Here is a 13844-nt window from a genome sequence, read left to right on the forward strand (position 1 = left end):
TGAGATGTAATGAAGTGCAAATGAAGCCGTTAGAGAGAACGGGGCTGAGTAAAAAGGACTGAGAGCTTCCAGCAGGAGGCCTGCTGAACTATCCAAACATTAATGTAGTTGGCATTGTTTGTGTCAATCATGTCCGTTTGTTTACAAGGCTGTTCAGATTTGAACAGAACAAAGCAATTATCGAATCAGGCATGAGATATGAAAACTCCATTACATTAATGTGACCGACTCAGAGGTTTTCATTTTCTGTTTTCATGTAGACTGTGACTGTGACATGTGACATGAAAAAGGTTTTTTTTCTTGAATTGTCTTAAAAGGGGTGGTTTGACAGGTTTAGAGTTAAATAATAGTTTACAAGCTTGGATTCATGACTTTTATTTTAAGTTTAATGTCAAGAGTCTGACGAAACAGAATAGAGCTCAGAACGTCTGTTGAAACTTTCAGACTTCTAAAATATAACATTTGTTTTTTGTCCTTTGTGAGTCCACTTTGTCTTTTATTCCTGACTAACAAGTATACTTACAAAACTGCAGACTTAAACAGATATGTAGCAGGTTTTTGCTAGCCCAAACTACATCACATGTGATACAAACAGTGAACATCCTGTGAAGAAACTGCAATGCTTTGAACTGATGCGGTGGACCACATATTACTGCCGTCTTTACAGGCTTCTGGGCAGCGGCCTGCTGTAGCTGACTGTGCTAAATGGCAGACAGTGAGACTTTGACTTTGACCAAACTTTGACTTGCCTCTATGTGGTGCCTTTGTCACCTCACTTGGATGACGAGATGGAAGCTGAGTTCACAGATTTGTTGTAGAGTGAGCTATGTTTAAAGTCAACAAATGACCTTATCTTTGGTTGTCACTGTACAGTTTATGGTGAAAAATCCAAAATACTTTCAATCACAGATTCTGAGTAAGGCTTTGCTTGCTAGTTTTCTCCATTTTTGTCACAACTTAGCAAACAAACTAGGTCTATTTTACAAAGTGTTACCAAGTCTAGCTGAAACTATATTGCCCTATGCTGGATCATAATACAAACTACATCTATTGGTATGATAGATTTTTTTTTTTTTTAAGTGATGCTATAATGAGTGTGTGGCTAATCAACTTCATATGTGGCTAATTAGAATTCCTTTCAATTAGCCACAGTGTCTAAAAGCTTTTGAACCCCAGAGAGAGCCCTGCTAATGGAAACTAATTGTGTTAGTGACTGTGAGCCCAGCCACATGTGGAGCATACTGAAAAACTCTGTGGACATTTGTTGGCTTTTCTTTTTCTTGGAACTCTTAATGTTGACTGCTGACGGCTGTTCCTCTGCAGAGGAGACGTAAAATGTAAAAAAAGAGAAAATGTTTGAACCATAACTTGTGTTTATTGGGAATAACTCTGTTCAAGGGATTAATGGTATGAATGATTAATTCAGTGGAGGAGAGATCACCTAAAGGAAATAATTCCCATTCCACAATGGCACCTTATGTGATATGGAGATAGGAGATAGAAAAAGGACCCCACACACCCCCAGTGGTGGTGAAATGAGAGTATGGCTGACACACCCAGGAGAGCCAAGATGAGGAGGACGCAGGAAGGGTGAGGGTTGAATGCAAGAAGGTCTGATGGGCAGAGTGACCAAAATTACAATAATCTTTAAAGTATGTGGGCTAAGGGATAATTGGGCAAGAAAAATAAGGCAAAATGATTTTTGGATGTGAGCAGTGATGTGAAAACTTAATGATGGAATTATTTTGACAGCATGGGGAAGTGGAAGTGTCTAAGAGCACAGACTTACAGGGACAGCTCAAATTCACTTTAAATGAACAGACAAAGCAGAACTTCTTTATTGAACTTGTGTTTAAGGCTCATTATATCTCAGTGAGTGCTCATATGTCATTTATAAGTGGGTTTCTGCTGACAGTGAAAAGAAATCCATAATATTGTTTTGGGTATTATTCTTTTTAGCAACTGGATTTCTGTTTTGATTCACATTCAGAAGATGTAAATAAGTAAAGTCACCAGTCAGTGTGGCTGACTGGCATTTTCCTACCTATTACGCGAAATCCCTGATATTCTTAGATTAAAGTCCTTTCTGAGGAAAAGATCTCTCCCTTTTCCTCTTGTGGATGTCCACTGCAGTTGTTTTTGTTTATTCCTCTTTAGAGGTTTGTATAGGACTGTCACTACCTGATGTGGTTTATGTGTAAACAACCACTGTGGGGGTAACATGGATTTCTAAACCTGTCAACTAGGGGTGGGCGGTATGCACGGTATCATACCTTATGCGGTATTTTTCACCAACGGTAGAGATTTTTTTGCCATACCTTATACCGCAATAGCTCATGAGTCCTGTAAATGGCAGTAATGCAAAGTTTTGATCATCCGCTTGGATATGCCGGGCGACAGTAATCGCAAGACAAGGTAACACGAGTAATTTGTTTTACCACCTGCGGGCTAACCATGCTCCGGAATATGAAACGAGTCAAAGCCGGTGTTCTGTCGATTTCTCCTACTTGTCGAGATTTGCTACTTTGTGGTTTTGCGCATGCGCCGAGCCGATTTTCTAAGTTTCGTTTTCACGCCCATAATGTTTTGCTACCCTGCGTCTCAGCTGGTGTGTAACAGTAACATCCTCAAAATCCTGATTATTTTCTCTTTTGGAAAACATGCAAAGTAATAAAAAACTTATCGTATTAACAAGCAGTTAGCTTAACATGCACAAATGGGGTGTCTGAAACATGACGCATATTTGAGCATGTTGAATAAGTGGAAGGCGCCTATGAAAGTTACGTTATCCAAGAGGCAGCGGCTTTTCTCTCACAGAGTTTATTCGAGGAAATGTACCTTTTCTTATTTTTTAAATATAAATATAACGTATATATTTTTTTATATTTCCTGTGTTTTCTGTTTTGCACGATACATTTAATTTAATATTGGTGCAAACATCCTGATTGAAAGTGTTTATTTGGTGCTATGGTAACCACTGAGAAACTGTTCTGTTGTAATTTATATACAAAAGTACCATACCGCGATATATACCGTATACCGTCAGTGGCTCAAATTTTACCGGGGTATACATTTTAGGCCATACCGCCCAGCCCTACTGTCAACACTATATAGACTAGTTTATTTACTTCAAAAACCAGTCAATGGAAATGTGTCTGATTCACATTTCTTTTTTCGTTTTTCAAAAGATCAATTCAGATTTACTTTGCTTGTAAATGGAAACACAACTAATGACTGGGGTCCTCAGCATTTTATGGTCTCAAGAAGCCACGACAAACTGCTTTCCCTCCTCCTTTTAATCCATTCAGACCCGAGGCTCCCTTTAAACTCCCTGTGAACAGATCAGCTCATTTGTTGCTTTCGGTCATAATGGATTAAAGCTGTTAAGTTATAGTTGCTAATCTACATTACCTGCTAAGTAGTAGCCATCTGGGTCAGTTTGCTGTTCTGAATTATTAAAACATTTTTGAGCTAAAACTGAAATCATGTGGTTGTACTGGGATGAAACATCAGCGCTGGTGCAAGTCTTGGCAAGTTTACTTTATTTATGAAAATCAGCATGTCACTGGTTAAAAATAGTTCAGAACACCACCTAGTGTGTTGGAGCTGGAGTCAACAGATCCAATTGATGCCAGAGGGGACCACACTGATGTTCTGCTCTGTAGCAGGAGCCTAAAAGGCCTTTCTTTCTTTTTCTCTGCAGTCTTCACATGCAATGGGTGGAGTTAGGCCCAGAGCTAAGTTACGTCCTACGGGACACTCTGGCAGGGGCTGCAAGATGCTAATATTATCACATTTAACTATTTATGATTATCTCAAGAGTGCTTTTACGCAAGCTCTTTTCACTCGTAGTTAAAACAAAAAAAGAGCGCTAACACAATATTCTCTATAGAAACAAACCTTTGACTTGAGCTAAAACATGGCCGTAGACTGGCCGAATTCAAACTGGATTTGGAATTAGGCTGGAAGTAATCAGAACTTATCCTAAACTACGTGCCTCGCTTTGCAAAAGATTCTAAAGAGTCTAAAATTCTATATGATTCTTTTGAAGGGGTAGAAGTACACTGACACAAGAACAAACACAGTGTACTCATCATAGAGACAAGCTCTCCCCCCATATTCATTTTATGAAGATGAAAACACAATCAATACAGTGAACCGGGAATTGGAAGTCATTTTCATTATAGCTGCAGAGAGTTGTGCAGTCATTACCAGCGGATAGCAGAGGGGGCCCTGGCTGCAGGCAGCCATTTGTATTCTAGACACCTGCCCTTCCTCTCTCCTTGCAGCCCCATCTTACCTCTCTGGTCTATCTCTGTCTACCTCGCTTCTCAGGATTAATTTTTATCCCTTCTAACAACATCCACTCCACCTGTAGAGCTTTTTTTTTCCTCGGTTATGTCTCTCACTCCGTCTTCGGAAAATATATTCTATATTTCTGAATTGTTTACTTTTCACTTCTTCTGGAGAGCACTTGCAATAGACACTGCAGTCTCTTTTTCAAGCTGTCCACCACAGCTATTAAACACACTGGTTTGTTTTTCTCCTGGATTGTTCTCATCTTTTTTTCCTCATCTCCCATTTGCCTGTACCCCCCCACACCCAATGTCTTCGAAAGGAAGGAAACAACTTAAAACACTGCAACAAAATGCAGCAAGAGAGACCATCAGCGCACACTCAGGGGAAATAATAGTAGCAGGCAGTGGTTGTTGGAAGCTGCTGCAGCCAAATAGAAGTGTGTTGTGTTTTTCTTTTCACCTCACCCTCTGTGACTCTGGGAACTTGGAGCTCATTGTCATAAAAATGGAATCTGTCACCCTGCGATACACACCAGTCAAGGTAGAAAAGAGAAAAAAGAAAGACGCTTTGTAGCTACACACAAATTCTACAAGCAATACAATAATACAATAATAAAAAATTTGAAACTTTTGATTCCAAGGTGCCGCAATTGTTGCCTTTAACTGTACACAAAGGGAAGAATGTACTTTCCATATCAGTATGAAATCGCTGGTAATCTAGATATAAATTAGCTTTTTTTCTGAAAAAAAATTCAACAGTGAGGCAAAAGCAAAAAAAATGCTAATATTACATGGTTCAGAGATGCTCAGAAATCATAAGATTAGAGTTGTGTGCCCAGTAGTGAAGAAGATTAAAAAAAAATGCCTTTTTATGGATGGGCATCAAATCCCTGATCTCATATTGTTGCATCTCCAGATCGATTGTCCCAAACAAGCTTTCATTTGTGAAACAAGATGTATTGACGTCAGGAAAAATCTGTGCTGCTGTGATGCTGACTGCATTAAAGATCTAAAGGGCTCTTAAACACCAAACTGACTTTAATAAGCAGCAGCTGATTTTTTTTGTTTGATTTGGTTTCATTTATTTAATATTCATGTGTTGTTTTGTTATAGTTTAGTATTATTAACACTGCAACAACACATATTGACCAGAACACTTTACATGGCAAGAAAGAAACCCAAAAGTTAGTTTTATAGCAAGGATTTGGAAACAGTGGGGGAAAAAAAAATAAAGATATGAAATTTCCTGTGCCGCTCTGTGGTGCAGCGTGGTGAAAGTTGTCCTGTATGGATCTTATTCTGGACAACATCCTTCTCAACATCTCCTCTTCCACAACGTGGCTGGCTTTGCAGATGAGCTTGTTAAGTCTATTGGCATCCTTCACCCTCAGTCTACTGCCCCAGCACATAACAGCATAGAGGATGGCACTGGCCACCACGGACTCATAAAACATCTGCAGCATCATCCGGCAGATGTTGAAGGACCTCAGCCGCCTCAGAAGATAGAGACGATCTTCACCTTCAGCTCCTTCGGGATTGTTTGCACCTCTTCCCTGTTGCCAGCTGTGAAAGCCCTCTTCTTATTGTTGAGGATGATCTTGATTTCCTTTGCTACCCACGTCTTGTTATTTGGGTAACAAAGGACAGTCCCTGGTGGGAAAATGGTGTCAACACAGAAGTTGATATAGTCCGTTACACACTCTGTGAGCCCATCAATCAGTAGGGTTACATGGCACTGAAAGGATCGGATTATTGGCTAAATTACAATAAGACTGAGTTGCTCCTTATTTGAGCAAGGGTAATTATCCTTGGATATATGGCGGTGAATGAATCGAATCATAGGCACAAAGCATGTCATACCCCAGTATGATAGGTGGCGCTGTACCCATTTCAACTATTGCTAATAGACCCACTTCCAGTTGACCGCTTCACCACCAACAACAACAACAACAACAAACTGAGGTATTCGAGAAAATGACGAACTAAGACCAAGATGAAGCTACTTCCCTCTACATTTCGTTTGTGATGAGCTGCTTATTGCACAAACGCAATGCACAACAGCACATTCTCCATCGCGTTGTTTGTTTCTTTCCGACGGCGCCAAAAACAACAGTAATATCGTCTCTTCCGACTTCCGGTTCACGCCCCCGGGAAAAAATCTCGAGCACGCACAGAACGCAAAGTCTAATTCAACACTTGCTTCACCGTCTACATGCAGGTTTAATTTGACTTTCAACCGAGTTATCTCGGAGTCTTAATCCGATTGCGAGTAATCCGATCCGATCCAAATTCTTGTCTGATTAAGGCAGGGGTGTCAAACTGGTCCATGAAAGGGCCGTGTGGGTGCAGGTTTTTGTTCCAACCCTGCGACAGCACAGCTGACTTGTTTCATTCAATCAACTGCACTAAAGGTCTTACCAGTTCAGTTGATTGAAGGAAACAAGTCAGCTGTGCTGTCGCAGGGTTGGAACAAAAACCTGCACCTACACGGCCCTTTCATGGACCAGTTTGACACCCCTGGATTAAGGTGTCTACATGAGCTTAATAATTCAGTCTTATTGTAATTTAGCCAATAATCCGATCCTTTCAGTGCCATGTAACCCCACTGACTGAGTGTCTTCTCCATACGGCTCACAGAGCGTCTGCCAGCCTGTCACCTCAAAGCATCCCTGCAGTGTCTCATAGGCCTCTTCAGACCATCTCCTCACGGTCTTTGTGGTTACAGGCTGACTCTTCACCACAGGCACATAACAGGGGTAGAGGTAGAGTAAATGATAAACGCTGAGCAAGTCGTTCAGGTCAGCAACTGTAGTTCCGAGACGTGGAGCTCTGGAGGCAGAGATTTCTGCAGAGAAGAACTGCATGTGAAGCCTGATTTACAGTCGTCCAGGAAATGCTACGGAGAGCCCTCGCCGTCGTCGGAAACCCTCCCAGAGATGCTCTCCGTTGCTTGCGTGCGTCGGCCAAAATTCCTAACTATCCGTCGAGGAGACGGAGACTCGCAAAGACCGCAAGGGTTGTGATTGGTTGTGATTGCTCGGCTAACAACATAATTTCCGGAATTACTTTTCCAGTTTAGCTCCTTCCTCTCACAACAACAACACCGCCATTTTTTAAAGAGTTTACTGTGTGCCGATCAACATTTGGTCAAAATTATTTGCATTTCGATATCAATAAGCTCCAACTCCATCAACAGTCTTTCTCTCTCGGTCGCCATCGTTCACTGTGAGGAGTGGAACGGAGCCAGAAGGTAAACAATCAATCAACAAGTTTCACGATAGAATTACAGTATGTCGCAAGATTAGGTCGTCTAGCGTAGCGACGCCTACTGATCGGGAGGTGAATTGCCTTGCATATCCAACACCCTGACGGAGAACTTCGAAAGGATTAATAGCCTCTGCGTGACCACGGAGTCGGATTGGCCAATAGCTATGGAGTAGCATACCGAGGCCTTGAGTCACACAGAGCAATACAACATGCAGTGGGTCACATTCATACATGGCAAGCAAAAGAGAGGAGAAAAGAGGGCGGGGAGTGCATTGTTGGAGGTCACTTGGCAGCCTATGGCATAAGTAAGTGATGGTTCAGAGTCACCTGAGTCAGGACTAACTATGAGATATCACTAACTGTAAACCCGAGCCGGGAGCTGGCTCCACAGAAACGGAGCCTGATAACTGAAGAAGTTGCTTCCCATTCTAACTTTAGAAAGAACCACAAATAAGCCTGCAGTCTGAGAGCAAAGAGCTCTGTTGGGATAATACAGTATGCTCCCAAAGATGAGATTAAGTTTGGTCATGAGGAGATTTTTTTTTGTGCGAAGGTTTTAATATTCTATCCTAGATTTTAAAACAGAAAATATCATTTGGACTCCATCCAAATGCATCATAAGTTTTAATTAAATTTTCATAAAATCTGCAAATTCAAACTCTAGAGTAAGAAATTTCCCATCCACTGCTTGATAAGTAGTTATTGAATGTTGGTTTGTGGAGAAAAGCAAAAGGTGGCAGCCAGAGCTGCAGAACTGGATGACTTGATGAGGGGAGTTCCTGTCAAATATCAAAGAAGTGATAACAAACTGTAAAAAGATTAACGTGACAGAAAGCCTACGTCATAATGTATTCACTCAATCTGTTTTCATTGTGCTTTGTTGCATTTACCAGTTTTCCTTTCTCTAAAGCGGAAGAACGTTTTACTCTAATCAAATCTTCATTTAAACTTGAGATATATACATCCAGTTGTTTAATTATCCAACATAAAATGTGTTTTAAAAAACGATTGGCTTTAAATTCCCTTAAATTATTCCCCCCAAAAAAGAAAGCAGTTTTGTATTAAGGAATGTATCCCCATCTTGTAATATGTTGCCTCTTCTCCTTCACATCCTGAGATCTTGGCTTCTAATTTCAGGCCACAGCGGGTGAACTGGTTGAAGGTGGATGATGACGTACCTTCCCACGCTGTCATCACTGGTGGCGATCTTTACATTGAAAGCCTAAACAAGTCCTACAATGGAACCTACCGCTGTGTGGCTTCCAACTCAGTGGGGGAGTCATATGACGACTACATCCTCTATGTCTATGGTAAGCACATCAGTCTCTGACCCATTTAATCTTTATCATCTATTTATTGTTTTTATTCTCCTTTCTATAACTAAATGAACACTTATATATGAAGTTTCTCCCTTGCACGCAGTTTTTATCTTAATATTTAATAGTCTCTACTGCATCATTCTGTTTGAGCAGGTTATAAGAGACTGAACAAAAAGAACACAGTATTTTATTTGTGAAACATTAAGCGATCTATAGGACTGATAAACTGTTAACACAGGTGCTTATTACTAATACTTGTACCAGACTAAACACACTGGCTTAAATCGCAGTGTGAAAAAAGTTTTTTTCGATGCAGGCAGCGTATCTGCTGTCAGACTGATGACTCGTCTCACCTGTTGCTGCTCTTTAGGATGTTTTTAATGCTGTGCTTCTTTTGTAACGGAAGACATAAACATCATGTTCTATCATTTTCTCTGTATTATGATTGGCTATTTCAATTAATCTGAAGAGGAATTGACACACTGCATTAATATCCCCATATTACATGCTGGTGTTTGAAGACCTATTCAGATCAAATTCTCCCTGAATACCTTGAAATTGGAACAATGAGAGTAAAACTGTTGAGTAGAATATAAAACGGGTATTATTCGATTTTTTTTTTTTTATTATTCCTGATATGCTGTAGAATCATGCAGTCGGAAGAGGTTAGAAATAACTTTTTGATTATTGAGATCTAATGTACAAAAAAATACAAAAGATCACTGAATAAATCAAATACCAAAATAGGTGGAATATTTAGAAATAATTAGAAAACAGATGGACTTTAAAGTTTCATGATCTAATCTAGTGACTTAAAACATCATCTGACTACATCATCTGCACTGTATTATTACCCTTTGGGATAGATAAAGTATAGTTTCTAAATAAATCTGTTAATTTGGTCTCATCTGGCCTCAAAACATTTTTCTTCTGTTGTTTTTTCTCATGATCTTAAGCAAACTGCATGCGGGCAGTGCTTTTCTTTTTAGTGCTTATCTTTTTCTCCTAGCAGCCCTGTCATGAACATAATTTTTGCTCAGTATTCTCCTGATGGTGGACTCATCAATGTTTACATTAGCCAGTGGGAGAGAAGTATTTAGTTACTCGGAAACACTTTATTTTTGAGTAATCTTTGTATGTACACCACTCCTGGGGAGGATAGCAATAGTTCCTCCATTTGAAATGCGATGATCAGATTTGAATCACTCCCTGTGATTGAAATATAACAGATCAGCCATCCATTCAGACTTAAAATTGCTTAACTCATGATTAAAAATAGAACTGATATCATCTTTTGTTTAACTGCTTATTGTAGACATGTAAAATATTTGATCATTTTCCTCAGCAGACAAATGATAAACTACATTTTGTCTCTATTGTTTCATTGTTTTTTCTTTCTTTTACTTTTTGCTGAAAACTGAAAGAATCCCAAGTACGACTGCACCCTAATCGTTGAATTCTTATGAGCACATTGGGGAGTATGGAAACATGTTTGGAAATGGTTCTGAGCAAGATATCAACCCCTGCTGCCCCACAAGGTTCAAATTTAGTTTAGCTGTTTTCAGGGGGTGACAAGAAAATTCCCTCATATTGTTCACTCTAAAGGTAAACCTGGCCTCACCAGCTACAGTGAGTCATTGGATTCAATTTCAAATATATCAGTCCAGAGGCCATACATCACTTTTTCATTACACTCTAATGTAAGTCAAGTCAGTTTTATTTATAAACCCCCAAATTCCGTATTTGCATAATGTTTTTATAATCCCTGCAGCACAACACCACTATCCAGGTAAGAAAACTCAATCTATATGTAATGTGCAACGAGTGTACTTCTTTTTATGTGTGTGTGTTTGTTTTAACTGAATACCAGCTGGGGATCAGTAGATGAGTGTGATGTGTAAACTGTCGAGAACTGTGGCTCCACTTAATATAACAGGAGTAATCCCTTAACCTGCTTCCACCTACTTCTGCCAGATTTCCTCATTTCTGTGGCTTCCATGTTGATCCAGCTCCCTCCTCTCCTTTTCTGTCCTCATCGTATTATCTCACAACATGTTTTTTGTACTGTTGATACCAATAACATTTTCTCCCTGAGCAGGACATTACACTCTAATGTGCTCATTTTCCCCAACTGAAATTACTTCCCTGTCGCTTTTGGTAGACCCTGAGCCCGCAGAGAAATTATTTGGCTGCTATTGTCAGGGTGAATTAGCAGAGTGAAAAAGGCTTCTTTTTTATGTATGTGGTGAAGGAAAGAGAAGTTCAGTGCCTGATGGAAACCAGCTGAATGAATGTTATTTACAGCAGTGCGATCTGCTGTGCTAATGATGTGTGCACTAAAACGACAGATCACGAAACAACTCACTGCTGTATTGCAGCTGTTACTCCATGTTAGGACTGTGGTGTCAAGCTGTTTGAGGGGTTTGAAGAGCTTTTCAAAGGCTTTTTCTATTGATAATGATGCCCATTATAGTAAGCACGAAATGACCCACAAGAAAAACTAAGAACTATTTCTATCTAATCCAATACAGTCTTGTTAGAAATGTTGGCTCCGGCTTAATGCCTAGTCCCTTCCTGATCCTTTGATAATCAGAAATGGCTGGAGGGTCTTCGCGATCCGTTGTCAGACATATTCTTCTGAGATATTTTGCAGGTTACTGAGTCACTGGAACGCTGCAGTTGGATCTCAGTAATTTGTTCATAGTGGTGTCAAAGAAAAACTGTCCAAAGCATTTGTTTAGGTTGCAACAGCTACAGTCAGCTACAGTGGGGAAGTGGTATTACGTTGCACTTTTTGTGCACAAAGGAGTAATATAACCTGCTTTGTTTTCTAATTAAATCATGCCATTAATCCAATATAAATCTGACAATGGCCATTATCACTGTTAAGCCAGTATGTTGAAAGGTGTGTTGTAATGTTAAAGAGGCCACAAAGATGTCAATCAAAAGTTGTGCTAAACAGTGTGTTGCAGGGCTGGAAACCAACGTCATGAACTGTGGTATCTCAGCCCCCGCATAATTTAGGCCAGTTCCAGGCTCGGTAATGTATATAACAAAAGTCAGTGTACTTGAAAACTGCCAGTTCCAATCAATACCTGCCTTTTTCCCACAGAACACAGCTGATGATATAAGGTAGAAAATAAACTGTTCACTTGAGCTCTGAGTTCATTAGAACTGTGTTGGAGGACTTTGAAGCATAATTTCTTCTGCATCAGTTCTTTATTTAACAGTGAGTCCTCTTAGCCCACCATTAGTTTGGCGGTGCTGCAACAAAACAGATCTTGATGCAAGGCTCCAAAATGGCTCACATTAATTCTATAAAAACTTGCTCAGCCAGCAGAAGAGCCAAAAGATGAATCTGTCGTCCTAATTTTTCCTCTGTGGGGTGAGCATTGAAAGCATTTCTCTTCTATTTACAGTAGTATTGAATCCTCTTGATTTAACATTCAAAACTGCGGAAGGAAGACTTGCCCCTTTAAGCTGTTTCACATACTTATGTTGCATAAGAATTCACTACAGAAAAGAGCCCTTTTTGAGCAACAGAGATAGATATGAAGTCTCTCTGCTGGTAGACAAAGACTTATTTTAAGGCTGAATGAATCAGAGTTCTAATCATTCAAGATATCAGTTACTAATGAAAGATTGGGTTTGTAGTCACTTTATAGTAAACTCAAAACACAAGTAAAATACACCCATTCACCAAGAGCCACCTAGTTGGTCAGTTTGGATGAAGTTTAGATTTTTGAAAATGTTTAATGCATCCATTCTTGCTAGTTCTGGGCAACATAACCCCATGGTGAGGGCTACAAGTTGCCAACTATCTGCTCCACCCACATCTCTCCCTGTTAAGGGAAACAAAAAGATAAACAACGTAATGCAACATGATGTCAACCAGAAGCCTTTCACAAAAAAAAAAGATCAACCGCCATTAAAAACCACATCAGACCTCCATCCTTTCAGAGCTCTTCTTTTGATGACTTTGATGTGTGTGTAGGGCAACACCACTGACGTGTACTGTAATTCTGCAGCACTTTGTGCTCAGGTCTGCCTTGCTAATAGGAAGACAGGGTGTTGTGGCTTTAGCTGTCAGAAGCTGATTCTGACTTTGTTTTTTTTGTTTTCGGTATTCCTTCCACCACCACACATAAATACACCCCCTGCTGTTCCTACACTGACACCACCATGAAAATACCCCTGCAGTCGACCATTTACGTAAGCATCTGTAGGACATGTATGTAAACAGAGACATTCCTTTTGAACATCGGTACTTAAAGGGGCACTAGGTAGCATTTTCACCTAAAATTATAGCCTTCAGGAGTTTAACAAAGGTTAAACAAGTCAATAGTAAGCGAATGAAGCCTGTCTCGCTCCCAACAGGGGTCTGTATGCTAAAAATCCCATATGTAACTTCGGCAGGAGCGACCCGCTTCTGAAGTGTCGTGATGCGCGAGAAGAGTCGTTTGTGTTTACGGCACTTAGCTAGGTACTGTATGCTAGCTGTAGTTGTAGCTATGTGTTCGCTTGCGTTGAAGAGCCAACACCAAGCGTTTCATATTCTGCCTTTCACAGACTGAATATGAAACGTTCGATGTTGGCACTTCCCATCTTTGTGAAATTTCTCCAAGCGTGATCTTGTTCATCTACCATAGTGATCTGCGTTTTAGATCGTAAAGAGACAGGTGATGATGGTGCTCTAATTCCTCCTGAGTTCGAGACGTAGCCTAGCTTCAGAAATACACGGACTGACCTGATTAGAATAAGAATAGCGTTTTGATCCGAACAAGAATTGTTATCTACAAATGAAAATTGATTAATTTGTGATTATAATCGGAATAGTGTAGCGCTAGTCTGCGTTTATTGCGGCGTGTGTTGGTAGTGCCTGCGCGCATCTGTCTAAGATGTAACTTTTGTAAGTGTCTGCTAATACAAAGGAATCACTCCACGAATACACCATGATGAG

The 13844-nt window shown here is 40.1% G+C and overlaps 1 protein-coding gene across 7 annotated transcripts in view; it reads left to right on the forward strand.

The window, feature by feature from the left end:
- cadm1a (cell adhesion molecule 1a) overlaps positions 1–13844 on the forward strand; it is a 433220-nt gene that overhangs the window by 355706 nt on the left and 63670 nt on the right. For 4 of the 7 annotated variants that reach the window (XM_075486890.1, XM_075486893.1, XM_075486894.1 and 1 more), the window contains exon 8: positions 8703–8875. In XM_075486890.1, the coding sequence (XP_075343005.1) occupies positions 8703–8875 (173 nt within the window). Of the gene's footprint in view, positions 1–8702; positions 8876–10655; positions 10674–13844 lie in introns of all 7 variants that reach the window. The other 3 variants (XM_075486889.1, XM_075486892.1, XM_075486891.1) reach the window with 1 other exon arrangement.

Source organism: Odontesthes bonariensis, chromosome 16 (assembly GCF_027942865.1).
Source record: "Odontesthes bonariensis isolate fOdoBon6 chromosome 16, fOdoBon6.hap1, whole genome shotgun sequence".
Lineage (NCBI taxonomy): Eukaryota > Metazoa > Chordata > Actinopteri > Atheriniformes > Atherinopsidae > Odontesthes > Odontesthes bonariensis.